General features: G+C 39.3%; 1 protein-coding gene across 1 annotated transcript in view; it reads left to right on the top strand.

Annotated features, from left to right (window-relative positions):
- Positions 1–22,058, top strand: part of LOC149436248 (uncharacterized) — a 285,326-nt gene that overhangs the window by 212,371 nt on the left and 50,897 nt on the right. Inside the window, 1 exon segment of the mRNA XM_089661820.1 lies at positions 5,518–5,553. Coding sequence (XP_089517946.1) covers positions 5,518–5,553 — 36 coding nt within the window.

Below are 22,058 nucleotides of genomic sequence, written 5' to 3' on the forward strand. Positions count from 1 at the left end.
AAAATGGAGTACAGTAAATAGCAACTAGCGCGTTTCGGCACAAACTTTACTCAGAATTTGATGGCTTTTGCTGAAACGCGTTGGTGTGTTATTTTCTATACTCTAAATAGCCATTAAAGAATTACTTCCATTGACAATACTGATGTACTCAACTGCAATCTGCTTTTGAGGAGCGGGGAATGGGAGCTCTTGCTCAAGTGCCTCCCCGCTGAAATGATAGTCCATTGATAAAATGGAGCTACTCCGTATCATGCGTGGAAGTAATTCTTTATCGGCTAGATAATGAGTACAGTCCACTGATAAAATGGAGCTACATAACGGAGTACAGTGATTAGCAACTAGCGCGTTTCGGCGCAAACTTTACTCATAGAATTTGATAGCTTTTGCTGAAACGCGTTGGTGTTATTTTCTATACTCTGTTAAGTAGCCATTAAAGAATTATTTCCATTGACAGTACTGATGTACTCAACTGCAATCTGCCCTTGAGGAGCGGGAAACGGGAGCTCTTGCTCAAGTGCCTCCGCTCTGAAATGACAATCCACTGATAGAATGGAGCCGGCTTCTCTGTGTCATCCATGGAAGTAATTCTTTATCGGCTACATAACTGAGTACAGCAAATAACCTGCTAGTGCATTCTGGCGTAAACTTTACTCATAAAATTTGCTAGCTTTTGTTGAAACGCGTTGGTGTGTTATATTCTTTACTCTGTTAAGTAGCCGTTAAAATATTACTTCCATTGACAATACTGATGTACTCAATGGCAATCTGCTCTTGAGGAGCGGGAAACGGGAGCTCTTGCTCCCCGCTGAAATGTCAGTCCATGGATAAAATGGCGCTACTCAGTATCATGTGTGGAAGCAATTCTTTATCAGCTACATAATGAGTACAGTCCACTGATAAAATGGAGCTACGTAACGGAGTACAGCAAATAACATACTAGCGCATTTCAACACAAACTTTACTCATAGAATATGATGGCTTTTGCTGAAACGCGTTGGTGTGTTTTCTGTACTCTATGTAGCCATTAAAGAATAACTTCCATTGATAATACTGACGTGCTCAATTGCAATCTGCCCTTTAGTAACGGGAAACGGGAGCTCTTGCTCAAGTACCTCCGTGCTGAAATGAAAATCCACTGATGGAGCCGGCTACTCCGTATCATCCATGGAAGTAATTATTTATCGGCTACATAACGGAGTACAGCAAATCACGTCTAGCGCGTTTTGGCACAAACTTTTGCTGAAATGCTTTGGTGCAATATATTCTATACTTTAAGTGGCCAATAAAGAATTACTTCCATTGACAATACCGATGTACTCAACTGCAATCTGCTCCTGAGGAGCGGGAAACGGGAGCTCTTGCTCAAGTGCCTCCCCGCTAAAATAAACAGTCCATTGATAAAATGGCGCTACTCAGTATCATGTGTGGAAGTAATTCTTTATCGGCTACATAATGAGTACAGTCCACTGATAAAATGGAGCTACATAACTGAATACAGCAAATAATGTGGTAGAATATGATCGCTTTTTGCTGAAACGCGTTGGTGTTGAATATGATAGCCTTTTGCTGAAACGCGTTGGTGTGGAATATGATAGCCTTTTGCTGAAACGCGTTGGTGTTGAATATGATCGCTTTTGCTGAAACGCGTTGGTGTTATTTTCTGTACTCTGTTAATTAGCCAATAAAGAATTACTTCCATTGATAATACTGATGTGCTCAACTGCAATCTTCCCTTGAGGAGCGGGAAACGGGAGCTCTTGCTCAAGTACCTCCGCGCTGAAATGACAATCCACTGATGGAGCCGGATACTCAGTATCATCCATGGAAGTTATTCTTCATTGGCTTCATAACTGAGTACATTCCACTGATAAAATGGAGCTACATAACTGAGTACAGCAAATAACGCATAGCGCGTTTCAGCAAAAACTGTACAAATAGCATATGGTAGCTTTGGACGAAACGCGTTGGTGTGTTATTTTCTGTACTCTGTTAATGTAACCAATGAAGAATTACTTCCATGGGTAATACCGAGCAGCCGGCTTCATTCTGGTGTTAGATAATAAAAATGTAAAGTGGCAGCAGAGAGTGCGACAGCCTTTCTTGTTGGTTGCAGCACAGGGGTAGGAACCGGGACTCAGGGGGGATGGGATGGTAGCATCAGCCAGCTGAGTCAACCTGTCAGCATCCACATGAAATGGAAGTATGGTTTTATTGCTCCATGTTTTTCTTTTCTTTAGACTTGTGGGATACCTTTTCTGAAATGTTGCTGATTTGTATTTTTTTGGTGAAACAACGATGTGTTCTGCCTGTTGGTAAACCTTAAAACTTACATTGCAGGTAGACTCTGGCATCCTGTGCTGAATCCGTCTCATTTGTAAAGACTATCCATCCATCCATCCATCCATCTTCACCAAAAATCTTTCACCATAAGCCTTATATAACCATTTATTTTTAGTGGCGGGTCACCCAAAGAGGAATTGTATGCAGTTTTTTTTTTTTTTTCTTCATTTTGCTGCTTTTTCTTGGTGTTTTTTTTTGTTTTTGTTTGTGTGTTTTGTACCAGTCTGTTGACACTTTTGTGTGCAGAGTACTGTGCTTACCTTTTATCAACTGGAGGGAGAAAAAAAGAAAAGGCACAATTTACAATTAAATTGATGAACATGAACCGTTTTTTTTTTTTTTTTTTTTTTTCAGATTTTTTTTTAGAAAAAAAAACAAACTAAAATGATAAAATGGTTGCGCTAATCGTTTAAGATCAACTGAATTAATCAGTGCCAAACTCAACGTGAAATAAAGTAACCAACATTAACAATTCCACAAGGGAACTCATTTATGTGAATTAAAAAAATGAAGTAATTCCTAATTAAACAGTATCCCCTTGATGACGTCCCTTGTTGTGAAAGGTGTTGGGTGGAGCCTGGAGCTGACGTCATCATGCCTGCTCAGCTGAGCGGTGCATGTTCATCTGTGACCCCACTTCAATCTTCTGCCACCAAAGAAGACACACTATCTGCTTACCAGGTAGTGCAATAATTAGTGATTTAACACCAGCTCCATGATGATGTCCCTTGTAAAGAAACCATTCGGGGAGCGGCAGTTGCTGACGTCATCACACCTGCTCATCTGAGTGGTGCATGTTCATCCATGACCCCACTTCATTATGGGGCTGGTGTTAAATCAATAATAATTTCACTACCTGAAGTGGGGTCATGGATGAACATACACCTCTCAGATGAGCAGGTGTGATGACGTCAGCGATCGGCACTCTCCGAATGGTTTCTTTACAAGGGACATCATCATTGGGCTGGTGTTAAATCACTAATTATTGCACTGCCTGAAGTGGGGTCATGGATGAACATGCACCTCTCAGATGAGCAGGTGTGATGACGTCGGTGATCGGCACTCCCCGAATGGTTTCTTAACAAGGGACATCATCATTGGGCTGGTGTTAAATCACTAATTATTGCACTGCCTGAAGTGGGGTCATGGATGAACATGCACCACTCAGATGAGCGGGTGTGATGACGTCAGCGATTGGCACTCCCCGAACCATTTCTTTACAAGGGACATCATCATGAGGCTGGTGTTAAATCACTAAATATTGCACTACCTGAAGTGCGGTCATGGATGAACATGCACCACTCAGATGAGCAGGTGTGATGACGTCAGCGATTGGCACTCTCCAAACCATTCTTTACAAGGGACATCATCATGGGGCTGGTGTTAAATCACTAATAATTTCACTACCTGATGTCCCTGGTAAAGAAATGGTTCGGGGAGTGCTGATTGCTGACGTCATCACACCTGCTCGTATGAGTGGTGCATGTTCATCCATGACCCCACTTCAGGTAGTGCAATTATTAGTGATTTAACACCAGCCCTATGATAATGTCCCTTGTAAAGAATGGTTCAGAGAGTGCCAATCGCTGACGTCATCACACCTGCTCATCTGAGTGGTGCATGTTCATCCATGACCCCACTTCAGGTAGTGCAATTATTAGTGATTTAACACCAGCCCTATGATAATGTCCCTTGTAAAGAATGGTTCGGAGAGTGCCGATCGCTGACGTCATCACACCTGCTCATCTGAGTGGTGCATGTTCATCCATGACCCCACTTCAATCTTTCGCTACCAAAAAAAGACACTACTTACCAGATGGTTAGACCCCTGAAACTAAGAGGTCTAACAGCTCTCAAGATACTCTAAGAACACTGAGGGATGCAAGCTGGGACCTATCCACAGTTAAGTTCACAGCCAGGTCACTCAAACCAAAGACTTGAGGGGGAAAACACAGGAACTGCAGTATTAAAATAACTCAATTTATTAGGAAAAGAGAGCTACTTGCAAACGGTGTGGTAGAGACAAGCCTATAAACATGCATCGTTCAGCCGAGCAGGCGTGATGACGTCAGTGCTAAGCTCTTTTGATGTGTTTCATTACAAGGGACACCGTCAAGGGGCTGGTGTTTGGTCATTAAAAGTTTTATTTTTTGATTTACATATGAGTTCACTTGTGGAATTCTTAATGTTGGTCACTTTATTTGTTTCACAATGCTTTTTGCACGGATTTGCCAAGCAGGCGTGATGATGTCAGCGCTAGGCTCTGCCCCAACACGTTTCATTACAAGGGACATTGTCAAGGGGCTGGTGTTCATTAATTGCATTTTGTGATTCATATAACTGTTTACACCTGTGGAATTGTTTATGTCAGTCACTTTATAATTTGTTTCACATTGGTTTTTGCACTGATTGTTATTAGTTGGTCTTAAAGTGTTAGCACAACTTTTGTTTTCATTTTACTTTGTTTTCTTGTATACAGGTATTGATGAGCTGCCCAGTTGGTTATACGTACTTTAGCACTTGGCTCAGATTTTGTATATATATTAAATAACCCGGGGTATTTGTGTCATTAAAGTGCACGTCCAGGTTAGTTTTGGATACAGTAGAAAAGGATTGGAGCCCCTGTTGGGTTTTTACTCCTCTCCGAGAAATTTCTTCCCGCTTTTTCCCATGAGAATGGTTTCGCTAGATGGTAAGTGAATGAAAAATCTGAGGCAGAGTGATAAAAATCTTACAGGGGTTCCAGCTTCCCCAAAAATGGCTGGACTCGGGGCTCATTCACACGATCGCATTATCACAACGCACGCTACATGCATTGCGATGCTGTGCCTTTCATTCTGAATGGCACTCCCAATGCGCCTTGCCAATAGACTTTAATGCAACATGCGTAAATGCACCAGAACGGTGGGAATGGACCTTCACGCTTTTATGACACACCCATCTTTTTGACTTGGAGCATGCTTTATATATATTATGTTCTTGATACATTGAGTTTTTTGTGTTTCATGTCTAAACTGTTTGGTTTGATTCTGCATGCCCATATTTCAGTCTTGTGTTCATCTCGTCATCTATGATATGCCATCGCTGATCTCTTCACTGCCGCCGATACAATACTCTTGTTGCCTCATTGATGCTGAACTTTCTTTTTCCCCTCCTGTTCCTTGCCGCCATTCCCAGGCAGCTGGAGTTATTTCGGATGGGGAGAAAGCCAGAGTATGTAACATTTTTATTTCCGCTCGTGCCGAAGCATGCCTTGTGACGCCATGCCGTGTGGATATTCATGCATACAGCCATATTGTGTCGCCTCCAAATACGGTTCTGACAACTGCCCATCATATGGTCTCCAAAGCTCACCCATTCAACAGATTCCCAGTTTCATCGTTGTATTTCTGTAACCAATGTAGGTTCTTTAGACCAGCAGTTCCTTAGCCGATTACCTTGTTTTGTATGTTAAGTTCAGTAGTTAGTGTTTTTTTTTTTTTTTTTTTACATTTTTATTTTGTTAAATGTAACAAAAATATCACCTTTCCCGTTTTCCAATTGTATCTGGAAGATGTTGGGCTCTGTATGAGCTCCATACTCCTTACAGTCACTGCGCTAAAATGTAGACATGAATGGCTCATAGCAATGACTTTGTTATTCCGATATACATCAGCTGAAAACTGGCCTGCAGGTAGTGTTGGGCTTTCTTCTCAGAAAGCCCAGTATCCTTTATTTGTGTCATTTACGTACAGTGGATATACAAAGTCTACACACCCCTGTTAAAATGTAAGGTTTCTGTGATGTAAAAAAATGAGACAAAGATAAATAATTTCATAACTTTTTCCACCTTTTAATGTGACCTATAAACTGTACAACTCCATTGAAAAACAAACTGAAATATTAGTGGGGGAAGTAAACATAAAAACGAAAATAATGTGGTTGCATAAGTGTGCACACCCTCTTATAACTGGGGATGTACGGTGAAGGAAATGCGTATTTGCTCCCCTGCTGATGTTGAATGTTCGCCCCTCACAAAGAAATGATTGGTCTAAAAATCGAATGTTCGGTGTATTGTAACACTGAGAGACAGAATACAACAACAAATTCAGCAGAAATGCGTCTAACAAATGATGACTGATCTGCATGTTCATGAGGGAAAAAAGGATTTGATCCCCTTCACAAAACATGACTTAGTACTTGGTGGCCAATGCCTTGTTGGCAATCACAGAGGTCAGACGTTTCCTGGAGTTGGCCCCCAGGTTCGCACACATCTCAGGAGGGATTTTGGCCCACTCCTCTTGGCAGATCCTCTCCAAGTCATTAAGGTTTGGTGGCTGACATTTGGCAACTCAAACTTTCAGCTCCCTCCACAGATTTTCAATCGGAATTAACATCTGGAGACTGGCTAGGCTACTCCAGGACCTTAATGTGCTTCTTCTTGAGCCGCTCCTTTGTTGCCTTGGCCGTGTGTTTTGGGTCATTGTCATGCTGGAACATCCATCCACAACCCATTTTCAATGCCCTGGCTGAGGGAAGAAGGTTCTCGCCCAAGATTTGATGGTACATTGCCCCATCCATCGTCCCCTTGATGCGGTGCAGTTGTCCTGTTCCCTTAGCAGAAAAAACACCCCCAAAGCATAATGTTTCCACCACCATGTTTCACAGTTGGGATGGTGTTCTTGGGGTCATAGGCAGCATTCCTCCTCCTCCAAACACGGCGAGTTGAGTTGATGCCAAAGAGCTGGATTTTGGTCTCATCTTACCACAACACTTCCAACCAGTCCTTCTCTGCATCATTCAGATGTTCAGTGGCAGACTTCAGACGGTCCTGGACATGTGCTTTCTTGAGCAGAGGGACCTTGCGGGCACTGCAGGATTTCAGTCCTTGTCGGCGTAGTGTGTTACCAATTGTTTTCTTGGTGACTGTGGTCCCAGCTGCCTGGAGATCATTGACAAGATCCTCACGTGTAGTTCTGGGATGATTCCTCACTGTTCTCATGATCATTGACACTCCACGAGGTGAGATCTTGCATGGTGCACCAGACCTAGGGAGACTGACACTTGTTTTGTGTTTCTTCCATTTGTGAATGATTGCACCAACTGTTGTCACCTTCTCACCAAGCTGCTTGGCCATAGTTTGGTAGCCCAGTCCAGCCTTGTGTAGGTCTACAATCTTGTCCCTGACATCCTTGGACAGCTCTTTGGTCTTTGCCATGGTGGAGAGTTTGGAATCTGATGGTTTGATTGCTCCTGTGGACAGGTGTCTTTTATACAGATAACACAATGAGATTAGCAGCACTCCCTTTAAGAGACTGCTTCTAATCTCAGCTTGTTACCTGTATGAAAGACACCTGGGAGCCAGAAATCCTGCTGAATGATAGGGGAGCAAATCCTTCTTTCCCTCATGAACATGCAGATCAGTCATCATTTGTTAGACGCATTTCTGCTGAATTTGTTGTTGTATTCTGTCTCTCAGTGTTACACCGAACATTCCATTGTTAAACCGATCATTTCTGTGTGAGGGGCGAACATTCAACATCAGCAGGGGATCAAATACTTATTTCCTTCACTATACCTGCTCATGACTAATCTGGGTTCCGTTGTCTATAGAAAAGAAAAAGAGCAGATGGACCCTCTGAAATAAAAATGAAGTATTACCTTTTTTTTTTTTTTTGAATAAAATAAGTCTCTAATTCCTGTCCAAGAAACTAACCATTGACTGTAAAACTCGGCATCCAGAGATGCTGGTCAGTGCACTCCGTTTTCCAGACTTTCAGTATAATGTGGTTTGGTAGCCCCTATGCTATATTACAAACTTAATTTCAAAAGTAGGTCAATCGTGGAAGGCTGCATATTTCTTGTAATGGGTTTCCTCTCATCAATCAATTTTTTTGTTTTATTTTTCACTTTGGAAAAAAAAATATCAATAATCCCTTCCACTGGGGCTGAAAGAGTTTGAAAACCAATCTGTATATTCCTCTTTGCTTTTAGAGCCTCTTCTGCTGTGAAGCAATGTGGTGATTTTGTCTTGACACAAATTGCCACAAATTGTTTTCCTCTTGGTAACCCCTTCCTGAGAAACAGCACAGTGGTAGACTTCATTGTCTACAGGGGCAGTTGCTGCCTTGATGGCCAAGGGTGGACCATAAATGACTTGAAAATGACAAACCATGCACCAGGTTTCCCCATCCGGTGGTCACTGGTTGGTCTCCAGTCTCACAGGAAGGGATCTCCCTATGAGCCGGCCAATTCTTTGCTTTTTATAGAGTAGAGGACTGACCACTATTTCTCCACCCATCCTCCCCATAGAAATTCTACCCGTCTATGGCTACCAGGGACATGGTTATTTGCCAAAGCCGAACGGGCACCTAAAAATGTTTTACGGGTTTATAACTTCGATTTTTAGTACGAATAAAAAAAACCTCTTTGTGGAAGAAAATAACCTTTAGAGCATGACAAATTATCCTGGTCTGTGTCAGTCTAGTAAAATCCAAAAAACTTGCAAGGAAAGCCAAGGTGAGGATTTAACCAATTCAATACCGGGCAATTTTACACCTTCCTGCCCAGGCCAGTTTTCAGCGCTCTCACGCTTTGAATGACAATTGCGCGGTCATACAACATTGTACCCAAGCTAAAATTTTATCATTTTCTTCACACAACTAGAGCTTTCTTTTGGTAGTATTTAATCACCGCTGGGGTTTTTATTTTTTGCTAAATTAACAAAAAAAGACCAAAAATTTTGAAAAAAAAAAAGTTTTTCTTTGTTTCTGTTATAAAAGTTTGCAAATAAATAATCATTCTTCATAAATTTAGGCCGAGATGTATTCTGCTCCATGTCTTTGGTGAAAAAAACCCAAATTAGGATGTATTATTTAGTTTGTAGGAAAGTTATAGAGTTCACAAACTATGGTATAGATCTGAATATTGATCAATCCTGAAGTACTGACAGCCAATCTAATTTCTTGAGGTCCAAGAATGTCAGAACAGTACAGATATCCCCCCAAATGTCAGGACAGTACAGATATCCCCCAAATGTCAGGACAGGACAGATATCCCCCAAATGTCAGGACAGTACAGATATCCCCCAAATGTCAGAACAGTACAGATATCCCCCAAATGTCAGGACAGTACAGATATCCCCCAAATGTCAGAACAGTACAGATATCCCCCAAATGTCAGGACAGTACAGATATCCCCCAAATGTCAGGACAGTACAGATATCCCCCAAATGTCAGGACAGAACAGATATCCCCCAAATGTCAGGACAGTACAGATATCCCCCCAAATGTCAGGACAGTACAGATATCCCCCAAATGTCAGAATAGTACAGATATCCCCCAAATGTCAGTACAGTACAGATATCCCCCAAATGACCCGTTTTTGTAAAGTAGACAGTCCGACGTACTTCATAAGAGGCATGGCGAGTTTTTTGAAGTTGTATTTTTTTTGTCATTTTTCGGAAAATGAAAATATTAAAAAAATTAGTTTCACAATTTTTATTTTTTTTTTACATATTGTCACCAGTGCAGTACAGCGTCATCATAAAACTGGCATGGCGGTGATCAGGGACACTGACTGGAGACAGTATGAAAAAAAAAAATTATATATTTTTTTAAAAAAATTTTTATATTTTATTTTTTATTAAATTTTTTTTCCTTTTTTTTAAGATTTTGTTTTCATATTTCACTATGACCAAAGTAGTACAATGTTACCATAGTAACATTGTACTACTTTGGGGAAGTGATCATTTTTTTTTTTTTTACACAATTTGCTATAAGAATTACTTTGCTATAAGCAAGCATTTACCTGAATGACATCGATTCATTCAGGGTTTTTTTTTTTGTGCTTAGCTGTGATTTGGCCACAGCTAATCACATGACGTGCATGTGATTAGCTGTGACCATTCACAGTTAGGCAGTAGTATACAATGGATGGCATGAATGAAGCCATCCATTGTATACAACTGTCATGTGACCTGCTGTGATTGGTCACAGCAGGTCACATGGTACCGGGAACGGGGCCGATACTCAGATCTGTCATCGGCCGTGTCCAAGGTACACGGCCGGTGACAGATCGCGCCGCTCTGCAGGAGCGCAATCTGCGCATGTGCGGGAGGACGCCATATGGCGTCCACCCGGAACGCTGATGACATTTGCCGCCCGCCATTCGGCCATAGGACAGGCGGCAAATGGTTAAAGATAAAGTTTAAATTGGTATTTCTGTCTTTTGTTTGTTTATGGTAGTCTTCAATTTTTTTTTTATTTCTTACTGTAAAATACTTATTCATAATTTCTCAACTTGTATCCCCCCTCTCACTATTGGAATTTAAATATGTTAAAAAATATGTTAAAAAAATATGTTAAAAAATACAATGAATGAAGGAAAACCAGACGATTGGAGAGAACCACTAAAAGTAGGTAGGTAGGGACAGAGCCAAGAACTGATGAGCCTACCAGACTTCAGTAAGATCTATAAATTTCCTTTTTGAGTTTTTAGGAACTCTTGGAATGTACTAAACCCTTAAATGCCAATGGGAATCTTTTTTTTTTTCCCTTTGTTTCCATTTGCGTCCTTTGTGCTGCCAATATAGTAAACTCGGAAACCATTCCCTGTATTAAGGTGATCCCTGTAGGTTGTGAACCTTCAGGAAGGCTTCATCTCTCAATCGCTGACATCGAGTCTACAATAAGATGAGAAGAGGATGACCTATTGATCCGGTGGAAAAGTATCATTTCAACAAAAGATTGGATTAGAAAATGACAGATTGAAAATTCCTGGAATAGATGTTATGGATGGTTATCAGTCTTCCATGCATGGTTCCCCAGCCTGCTGTCTGTACACACAGTTTTATTACAAAAAGCCCAAAGGAAGCATCTTGGATCAAATATGTTTAGTTTTTTTTTTCTCTGTTTTACCGGAGAAATGAGAAGGATCTAATTGACTGGTAGGAAATACAAGGCTTTTTTTCTCCTATAGATCATTCCAGTCATTAGTTTGAAAAACCTTGTTCACCAGTTATAGAGCTTGCCAGCCAAAACAACGAATTCAGCATTTGGTGGATAGTGTCAACCCTTTCACAAAGTAGAACAAAGGCAACGTAGAAATCTGAAAGCGAGAGTTGTGCCTTTTTTTTGGCCTCCTGGAAAATGATTGAAATAGGATTTCCACAAACAAATATTTTTATATTGGAACATCTGAGACTTCTATAAAGCTTGGAGGTTATTCCAACTACTGGTGTTTGCCCAATAACAAAATACCAATTTTGGGTCTCGTTGGCTGCAAATCATTACCAAGGAAGTACACATACTGGCCAGGACCTGCCCCATACCACCAAAGCCATTTATATTAGTAGCAGGGCAGCCCATTGATGGTTTCTCAAAGTCTACAAGAAATACAGTTATTATACTGATAAATTTGTATCGTAAAACTTTACCAGATGCATTTGTATGAATACTATACTTGCCCGGCATTTAGTAGTAAAGTATATACTACACTAAATTGTCCCTTAACCACTTCCCGTCCAGCCCATTCATCTAAACGGCCAGGCGGGAGCAGTGCAGGAGCGAGTGGCCGTTAATAAACGTCCTCCCGCATTCCCTCCTGTGCACCGCGATCCGGTGCCCTCTGTGTTCGGAGGACACAGCAGAACACAGATCGCTGTACAGGACCTCTGCGCGAGGTCCCGATCATGTGATCACTAATTGGCCAATCAGTGAGCACATGAATAGTAGTAAGCAAGGTGTCACATCTGACATCATTGCTTACTACTTGTGAAATCTGTGAATGACCACAGAGGTCACATGGTACAGGGCTGTTCACAACAGCCTTGTTCCATGTAACAAGCTGTGACCAATCACAGCTCTCACAGTATTTTTCAATGGCTGCAAGAATGCAGCCAGAGAGAAGGAGAAATGATTGCTTTTACAGCCTTTATGGGTGTAAAAGCAATCGGTGTTAAAAAAAAAAAAAAAAAAAAAATCTTCATCATTCCTCAAAAGTAGGGTGACGGTATGTTAAAAAAAAAAATATATAAAAAAAAATTAAATTTTTTTTGAAATATTGTAATTGTTGGTTATAAACTAATTTGAGTTATTTATTTATTATTATTTTTTTTTTTTACTAAAAAGATAGCTGAATACATTTTGGCCAAGATTTATGAAGAAAGATTATTTGCAAAATTTTATAAGAAAAACACTTTTTTTCAAAACGTTTGGACTTTTTCATTTATATAGTAAAAAAATAAAAATCCCAGCGGTGAATAAATACCACCGAAATAAAGTTTTATCTGTCTCAAAAAAGTGCTAAAAAATTCATACGGATACAGTGTTGCATGACTGCGCAATTGTCATTCAAAGTGTAATAGCGCTGAAAGCTGAAAACTGGCCTGGACTGGAAGGCGGTGTAAGTGTCCAGCCTTGAAGTGGTTAAGCACCTAACCCTTCACTACCTACACTTACACCTAACCTAAGTACTCAAGTGTATGTAAAGCCAAAGCGTTTTGTAGTTTTGGATAGATTAGCAAAGGGCTAAAACTGCTGTCGGGTTATTTTGTTTGCTGTGTACTATTGGAGAAATTCCCCTTCACTTCCTGTCCCAGAAACGCAACTGGAAGTTAGTGGAAATCTTCCAAAGGTAGGGAAATCTTGCTCCTGGACCAGAAGTCTTCAAACCTTTCAATACGAGGGCCACGTGGTATATTTTACAAATCTTTGCAGTCCAAAAAAAATTCCTATCAGAGTCCACCCTTACTTGAGGGTCCCAATCAAAGTCTCTCCTTACATCGTAATCCCCTTCAGAGTGCCTCCCTATATCAGGGTGCCCATTATATTAGATAATAAGATCTACTCAGTGAGCGCTTAATAATATATCAGCTAAAGGCATGAAAAGGTAACCACAATAAAACCTCTTAACCACTTGCCGTCCGCCTGCTGTTTATAAACGGCAGGACGGGGGCACTCCAGGGGCGGGTTGCCGTTCACAAACGGCACCCGCCATTTCTAGCTGTGCGCGCTCCCTGGGAGCGGGCAGCACCGCGGTCCGGTGCCCGCTATGGCCTCCGGACACAGGGAAACACTGATCGTCGGACGGGACCTCTGTACGAGGTCCTGATCATGTGATCACTGATAGGCCAATCAGTGATCACATGCAAAGTAGTAAGCAAGATGTCACTTGTGACATCATTGCTTACTACGTGTGAAATCTGTGAATGATCACAGAGGTCACATGGTACAAGGCTATTCACAACAGCCTTGTACCATGTGACAAGCTGTGACCAATCACAGCTCACACAGTATTTCTCAATGGCTGCAAGAATGCAGACAGAGAGAAAGAGAAATGATTGCTTTTATATCCTATATGGGTGTAAAAGCAATCACTGTAAAAAAATAAAAATAAATAATAATCACCCCCCACAAGTAGTACTGTGTCACCATGGTGACACTGTACTGTTAGGGTGACAGTATGTAAAAAACAAAAACAAATAATAATATAAAAATGTAAAAAAAATGTTTAAAAAATTATAATTTTTGGTTATAAACTAATTTGGCTTATTTTTTTTTTTACTAAAAAGATAACAGAATACATTTCGGCCAAGATTTATGATGAAAGATTATTTGCAAAATTTAATAGGAAAAACCCTTTTTTAAAATTTTTGGACTTTCATTTACATAACAAAAAAATAAAAATCCCAGCGGTGAATAAATACCACCAAAATAAATCTTTATCTGTCTCAAAAAAAAAATGGTCAAAAATTCATATGGGTACAGTGTTGCATGACGGTGCAATTGTCATTCAAAGTGTGATAGTGCTGAAAGCTGAAAATTGCCCTGGACAGGAAGGGGGTGAAAGTGTCCGGACTGGAAGTGGTTAAAATGCATAGAAAGAAAGCGCAGCGCTAAAAAAAATTAAGATCCATACTAGTAATGGTGTAAAACATATTCAAACAATAGTCCAAAATAAAATCAAGCTAAATCGCAAATATCATAAAATGATAAAATCATATTATATTAAAATGAAACTGGTGACAGTCTGTGGCAGGTGATAGGTACAGGAGATGAGAGTGACTTCACGTTCCAGTGGCGAGGTGATAAAGAGTAAAAATACGTACTCACCAGATGTGTATCTTTCAATACGCATAAAATCAATATAACCAGAGGTCCCCCTCATGGGATGGATGAGCTAGGCCATCTTAACGGACTCTCCCCCCTCTTGATATTGGGCAGCAAACCGGTCGTCTCCCTTGGTATAAATCACCGGGTGTCACCGTAGAAGCCTCTTAGGTAAATGGACAGGATAAGTCGCACTGGAACTGGTGTCCTCCTCTACATTCATTCGTTCATTCCTAGAGCCCACACCTCATGGCACAGGAGCCATTCCCATTGGCTGAGCCCACCAATGTAGAGGGCAGGACGGGCAGTGGTTAAAAAAAAAAAAAAAAAAGTCATACTTGGCTGCTCTGTAATGGTTTTACATAGGGCAGCCCCATTCCTTCTCTTCTCGTGTCGCCCATCAGCGCTGGCTGCCACTGCTGTCTCTGAGCCAGTGAGGGAGAGAGCTGACACAGCCAGAGATTGAGCTTGGGCTCAGGTAAGTATTTAGGGGGGGCTTCGGGAGGGAGTTAGAACCACTTTAACCTAATGCCTAAAGTGAGCCCATAACACCTGACCACCCCTCAACAATGATTAACCCCTAAAAATCTAACACCCCAAATGAAGGCGTATGCCAGTTAACACGACCTCCTGCAACTCGCCTCAAGCTGTGTCCAAAAAACTCAGAGGTCTTGACACCAGACCAGCAATGCAGGGTTAGTTGCGTTCACTTCCAGGCCTGTTACTTAATAGTTCATAGGTCGGGTTCGAAAAGGGAAGAGGATGCAGCTTTCCATACAATGGCTTCTCAGCCCAGCTTTAGATCATGTTGACTTGTTAATTGCACTTTTTTTTCTTTTTTTTTTTTTAACGTTTTGATTTTGTATCTTTTGGAAGTGCAGTAAGAAATGGGATCAAGCAGCAGCGCATCCTTTTTTTTTTTTTTCCTTTAAATTTATAACTGCAGTATCAAACCAAAAATAAATAAATATAACTATGCTCTCTCACATATACGATCTAACTTTCACCCTTGAAAGTGCCAAACTCTATATAACTCCAATATGTTGATATAAATATCCCTCAAAATATGAAACAAATTCTCCTAACATAAAAATTACATGAATCCCAAAAAATATTTAAAAAAAGTAATCTAAAATAAAAAATGTGATAATAAAAATTATATATATATTTATATATTATATATATATTTATATATTATATATATATTTATATATTATATATATATTTATATAATATATATATATATATATATTATATATATATTTATATAATATATATATATATATATATATTATATATATATTTATATAATATATATTTATATATATTATATATATATTTATATAATATATATTTATATATATTATATATATATTTATATAATATATATTTATATATATTATATATATATTTATATAATATATATTTATATATATTATATATATATTTATATAATATATATTTATATATTATATATATATTTATATAATATATATTTATATATTATATATATATTTATATAATATATATATTTATATAATATATATATTTATATATTATATATATATTTATATAATATATATATTTATATATTATATATATATTTATATAATATATTTATATATTATATATTTATATAATATATATATTTATATATATATATATTTATATAATATATATATTTATATATTATATATATATATTAAATATATATATTTATATATTATATATATATATTAAATATATATATTTATATATTATATATATATATTAAATATATATATTTATATATTATATATATATATTTATATTATATATATATATTTATATTATATATATATATATTTATATAATATATATATATATTTATATAATATATATATATATTTATATAATATATATATATATTTATATAATATATATATTTATATAATATATATATATATATTTATATATATATTTATATATATATATATATTTATATATTATATATATATATTTATATAATATTTATATTTATATATTATATATATATATTTATATAATATTTATATATTATATTATATATATATGTATATAAATATATATATATATATATATATATATATATATATATATATATATATATATATTTAATGTATAAATATAATATATATTTATATATTCTATATAATAAAATCAACTTTTATTTTGGACACGAGTGCCTTTATCACATATTTTTTATTTTATTTTACAGTATTTATTTTAAATATTTTTTGGGATTCATGTAATTTTTGTTATGAGAATTAGTTTCACATTTTGAGGGATATTTAATCAGCATATTGGAGTTATATGGACTGTTTCTTTTCTTTGTCGCACCTTGTGTGTAGTCCGTTTTTATGATCAGATGTCCTCACTATCGCCACCTGTACCATTTCTGTCTGTCACGCAGGAACAATGAACTGTATGCATGAATATCACGCCGTCGTTCGGACAAACAAGCATGCCGCATTCCCATGGTGCCCCAGAGTAGTAATTGTGCTGAATCTATTAATAGTGCTGTGTTTCCTTTTTGGATATATGTGTCTATTTTTTTTTTGTATACCACATTTGCACCCTATTATTTGACTTCTGGACTGACACATCTTCAAGTACATTTTAATGACCGCTCCACCCAAAAACTCACACCTCCTACTCCTACCTTTAAACTGGATAGCACAGGGAGAAGAAGCAGACTGGTAGGCTCGGCTCTCTATCACTCTGCTTTCTCCTCCTATCAGCATGTTTCTTGCATTGGAAAACACCTTATTGGCTCCTTGAGCTGCTTTCTTCAAGCTCTGCTGTACAGGAACAAGACAAAATCAGTTGCTTTTTTAAAAATCAGTATCTTAATGCAGTGTTTCACAACCTTTTTTCAGTTGCAGCACCCTTTAAAACTATGCAAAATCTTGAGGCATTCCGGTCTAAAGTGTAAAAAACTTAAATGTTACTTGTCAATGGGTAACCTGAGACCGAGACAATGCTCACAGCCACCATGATGAAATTAAAGAGGAGTTCCAGACACTCCCCAAAAAATTAAAAGTCAGCAGCTATAAATCCTGTGGCTGCTGACTTTAAATATAAGGACACTTACCTGTCCAGGGGTCCAGCGCCGGAGTCACCCGGGGTAGTTCTTCACTAGCCTCCAGGTCCCTGGTGCCGGCATTGCAGGTGAGGGAAACCGGAAGTGAAGCCTTGCAGCTACTCCACCGGTTTCCTACTGCGCTTGTGTGAGTTGTGCCATGCCTTGAGGTTGGTCCTGCAGTCTTCTGGGACCTGTGAGGTGTCACAGAAGGCTGGGGAGCAGGAGGGGGTGAACTTCTGGCTTAGCTCGCGCGGGGAACTGAGTCTGGAAGTGGGAGCGGGTACCTGTCAAAACCAGGTTGCCGCCCCCCCCCCCAAAAAACTGCCAAATGGGGCAGTGGAGAGGTGGAGGGAAGCAGAACTCCACTTTAACTTCACATTGTAAGCTCCCCCATAATACCAAAGATCTCCCCATCACATCAGAAGCTCTCCCATCATACCAAAGATCTCCCCATCACATCAGAAGCTCTCCCATCATACCAAAGATCTCCCCATCACATCAGAAGATCCCCCATCAAACCAAAGATCTCCCCATCACATCAGAAGATCCCCCATCAAACCAAAGATCTCCCAATCACATCAGAAGCTCCCCCATCAAACCAAAGATCTCCCCATCACATCAGAAGCTCCCACATCAAACCAAAGATCTCCCCATCACATCAGAAGCTCCCCCATCAAACCAAAGATCTCCCCATCACATCAGAAGCTCCCACATCAAACCAAAGATCTCCCCATCACATCAGAAGCTCCCACATCAAACCAAAGATCTCCCCATCACATCAGAAGCTCCCCATCAAACCAAAGATCTCCCCATCACATCAGAAGCTCTCCCATCAAACCAAAGATCTCCCCATCACATCAGAAGCTCTCCCATCAAACCAAAGATCTCCCAATCACATCAGAATCTCCCCCATCAAACCACAGATCTCCCAATCACATCAGAGCGCCCTCTATCATATCAAAGATCCTCCTTCACCTGAGAGGCCTCTCATAACATAAAAGGTCTCTCTTCTCATCAGAATCTCCCCCATCATTTCAGAGTCATCACTTCATATCGGAGGCCCCCTATGCATGGGAGAACCCCTCCCCCAATCCTGGGCAAACTGGGTCCCATACTCTGGGTAACCCAGATGGAAATCTGGTTGAGAAACACTGTCTTAATGAATCCAAAGCTGCATTGATGTGTATCTTATATTTGCTTGGAGTTCGTATGCAGAGTGTCACCATCACTTGTATTGTGTATTTTGGGCAGAGCTTGTCTTAAAATATAACAGGCGTTTTATAAATTGTTTGTTTTTAAACATACTGGGATATGTACAAGGTGGTAACAAGTGTGACTATTCTTTGATAATCCCCGCTGTAATTCTGTGCTTCTTCAAAAGGTTGTACTAATGCCTCATACAGGGCAAAAGGATTAAAGCATAACCCAATTGGAAGATTATTTATTAGACTCTGAAGACCTTTAGACCAATGAAAAATTATGTGAAGAAATTCTTGTAGACCTTATGAAGAAGTTCTGGTTAATGAAGGACAATCACTTCTCTTGAGATGCATCCATACCTTGTATTGTCCTAATATACATTGGCTCATTAGGGTGTAGAAATTGTCAGTCTAGTGTCAAAATTCTATACTTTGGAGGGCTATTGCACTCTCTAGTCTCCATATACAAAGCTGTGGGAGCCATTTTGCACCTGGAAATTGTCATCTTAGCATCCATTCAAATTTATGTCTCTCTTGTCTTACTAAATTAGAAAATAAATGTATCCTAGTTTTGCCCATTGATAACAAATGGTTGAATATTGACCCACGCCTTTTATTATCCAACCTTGTCCAGCACCCTACAGTCTGAACTGCTACCAAAAGCTGTTTATTGCTCAGCTGCTCTGGGCCTCCTCCATTGGCTGGAAGATGACCACTCTCTCAGTAGTGAGTTGCATCTTCTCTGCCATTTGGGTAGGATTGATTGGCTGAAAGTTGCCCTTTGGTAGATGTATGTCCTCAGCAGCAAAGGTATGAAGGGAGCCCAGAGAAGTTCACAGGTAAGTATGCAAAACATTTTGTTAGCAATAAGGGTGCCAATGCAGGTTAGGTTTTCTATAGCATGTAAGTCCACTTTAATGCTAGATGTATAAGAAGTGTCAAGCTCTTGGTTCAAAATGGCTAATTTAGTATCTACAGCAACAAGTCCAAAACCATCCGTAGAGATCTGATTGTCCGTGTGGGTTAGATAGATTGATAGCCATGGTGGTGATGGATAAATCTTTTTTTCCTCCTTTGCATGGTAATTATAGTCACACTTTCAAGTCATTTAACATGTTATACCAAAGAAGTCAAACATGAAAAATGGAGATACAAGAGAAAATTGGACCAATTATGCCTTGTGTTAAAGAAGTGGATTTTATATCTGTTGAGGGCTCAAGTGGTGAGATTTACCTTCTTACAGTATGTGTTTCTCCCCTTTCCTACACATCAGTAAGGATTGTTCCACTTCCAAAACCCAACTGAAATCATTCGGGGTTGCTTGACGCCATCAGGCAAGGAGCCTCCACTAAAACCTTATACACACTGTAGAAGAGCCGTGTATAAAGCAAGCTTTTAGAAATCATTGGCAAAGCTTTGGCCAGCTTCAAACAGCTTTCTTAAAGACTTCAGCACCTCCTTCCATGGACCACCATCTCCCATTGAGATTCTTGTTCCAGTGACAGCTGTCAAGAGGGAATTTGGCCTACTTTTGGAGCAATTTCCTTTCATTTTTGTTGGTTGTCCCCAATGGGACACAGATGGCAAGAAATAAAAAATGTAAAAAACTGACAAACGTTTAAACCATTCCCTACTGTATCCAGAATCAAAAATACTTTTGGTTTCAAATACATTTTTGTAAAGCCTGACAGCAGCTTTTAAGTGACATCTGGCACTCCCATCAGAACCGTCTTGAACTGGAGCTGAATGGTACTTTTAATAGCTTCAATAAAGCTGCCTGAAGCTCGCTGAAAGATTTGCAAATGCTTTGTAGAAGCCTGTACACACTGCTCTTGTACAAGCTGAAGGTCTTGTGTAAAAGGTCTAAGGGTTTGTTCTCACATGCAGCAGCCTTTGCTTTTCAGAGGGTGGTTGACAGGCCACTTGGAGGTGATATGTCGCCTCCTCGCCGGCTGTTTTATTCCAAAAAAAAGGCTGAATCACCGCACTGCAGCATTACATGTGATTGCAGCAGGGCCCAGTTAACTTTAACGTGTTTTTACTGCATGGTGGTGCTGCCTACTGAATATTGCTGGGGTTTAATTATTGCCATGGTGGCAGCCTTGAGAGGCTGCATGACTGTATTTAAATAGGCAGTCGGGGGGGCAGTTTGTGTGCACCGTTGCTAAACCTCCTGCTTTTAGTTCCCTGGTTGAACCCACAGTTGTGCGCAGATGATATTGCACTGGTCTGTTCTAACCAATGGGGAATTCTGATTGGTTGATTTCTACTGCACTTTGCACTTGGCGTTTTGCTCCTTACGCCTATTAAATATGTGGTACTTGAATGGCACCTAAACCTCCGCAGGTATATCTTTTCTCCAAAATCCATGAAAGATGTCAAAATCTCTACGAAATTTAATGACTCAACAATTTCACCACACAGGAGAAATACATCTTTAAAATGTTTATTTATACATTTCCATGGGCGATAGCATTGGCATTTGAAGGAGTTACCCAAGGGCAGAGGGGTGGATAGGTCTGCTTTCTCTTGGCAGTTTTCCAGTTTGATACTTGCTTGTGCCTAATCCCTTTATACCATGCAGATCATTTCAGTTTAGACCACAGGTTTTTTGGGGGGTGTAGATGACTTAATGCATTGTAAATGGATATCAGAGCTTTCAACACAGGAATTTATGTAATAATATTTTCATGGTGGCGTTGTAATATTATACATTTAGTCTGAGTTTGAATTTAGTGAGGCTGGTTGGGTTTAGTGGTTAGGGGTTACGCTAAGTTGTGCTTTGCCTGTGCAAGACAAAGCAACGGGTCCATTATAAACCATATAACGTGCTGTCCTTGCCAAGATTTCTGAAGCTTCAGCACCAGAAACAAACTGGTTATAGAAGCTTAAGATTAATGTACCAAACTTGGGACGTTGGAAGAGACTCAAAAAATTGTTTTTTGGGTCTCGTAACATCTACATTCTTCCCTTCCTGTGCACCTTCAAAAATGTGTACACAGTGTATCAATTTTCTTCAAAAGTTCAATAAAACTTTATTTTTCCTTTTATAAATCATACATGCAACATCTATGTTTAACTTCTATACCAAGATGAAGCATGTTGGAGGAGGCACTTGTATCTAGCAGAAGTTGGATGCTCACTGTGACGGAGGGTGGACAGGACAGAACACACAGTAGATGGCAAACGCACAAAGCTTTATTGAGGCAAACCAATGACAGTCACTGAATAGGGAAGTTCGCAGGGAGGGGGAATACGCCAGTACAGGGCAACAAGGAGGGACCAACACACTTAAAGTGTAACACCGAGAGCCAAGGAAGAGTCTCC

This window comes from Staurois parvus, unplaced genomic scaffold, assembly GCF_062004578.1.
Source record: "Staurois parvus isolate SC_StPar_1 unplaced genomic scaffold, SC_StPar_1.0 ptg001394l, whole genome shotgun sequence".
NCBI classification, from domain to species: domain Eukaryota; kingdom Metazoa; phylum Chordata; class Amphibia; order Anura; family Ranidae; genus Staurois; species Staurois parvus.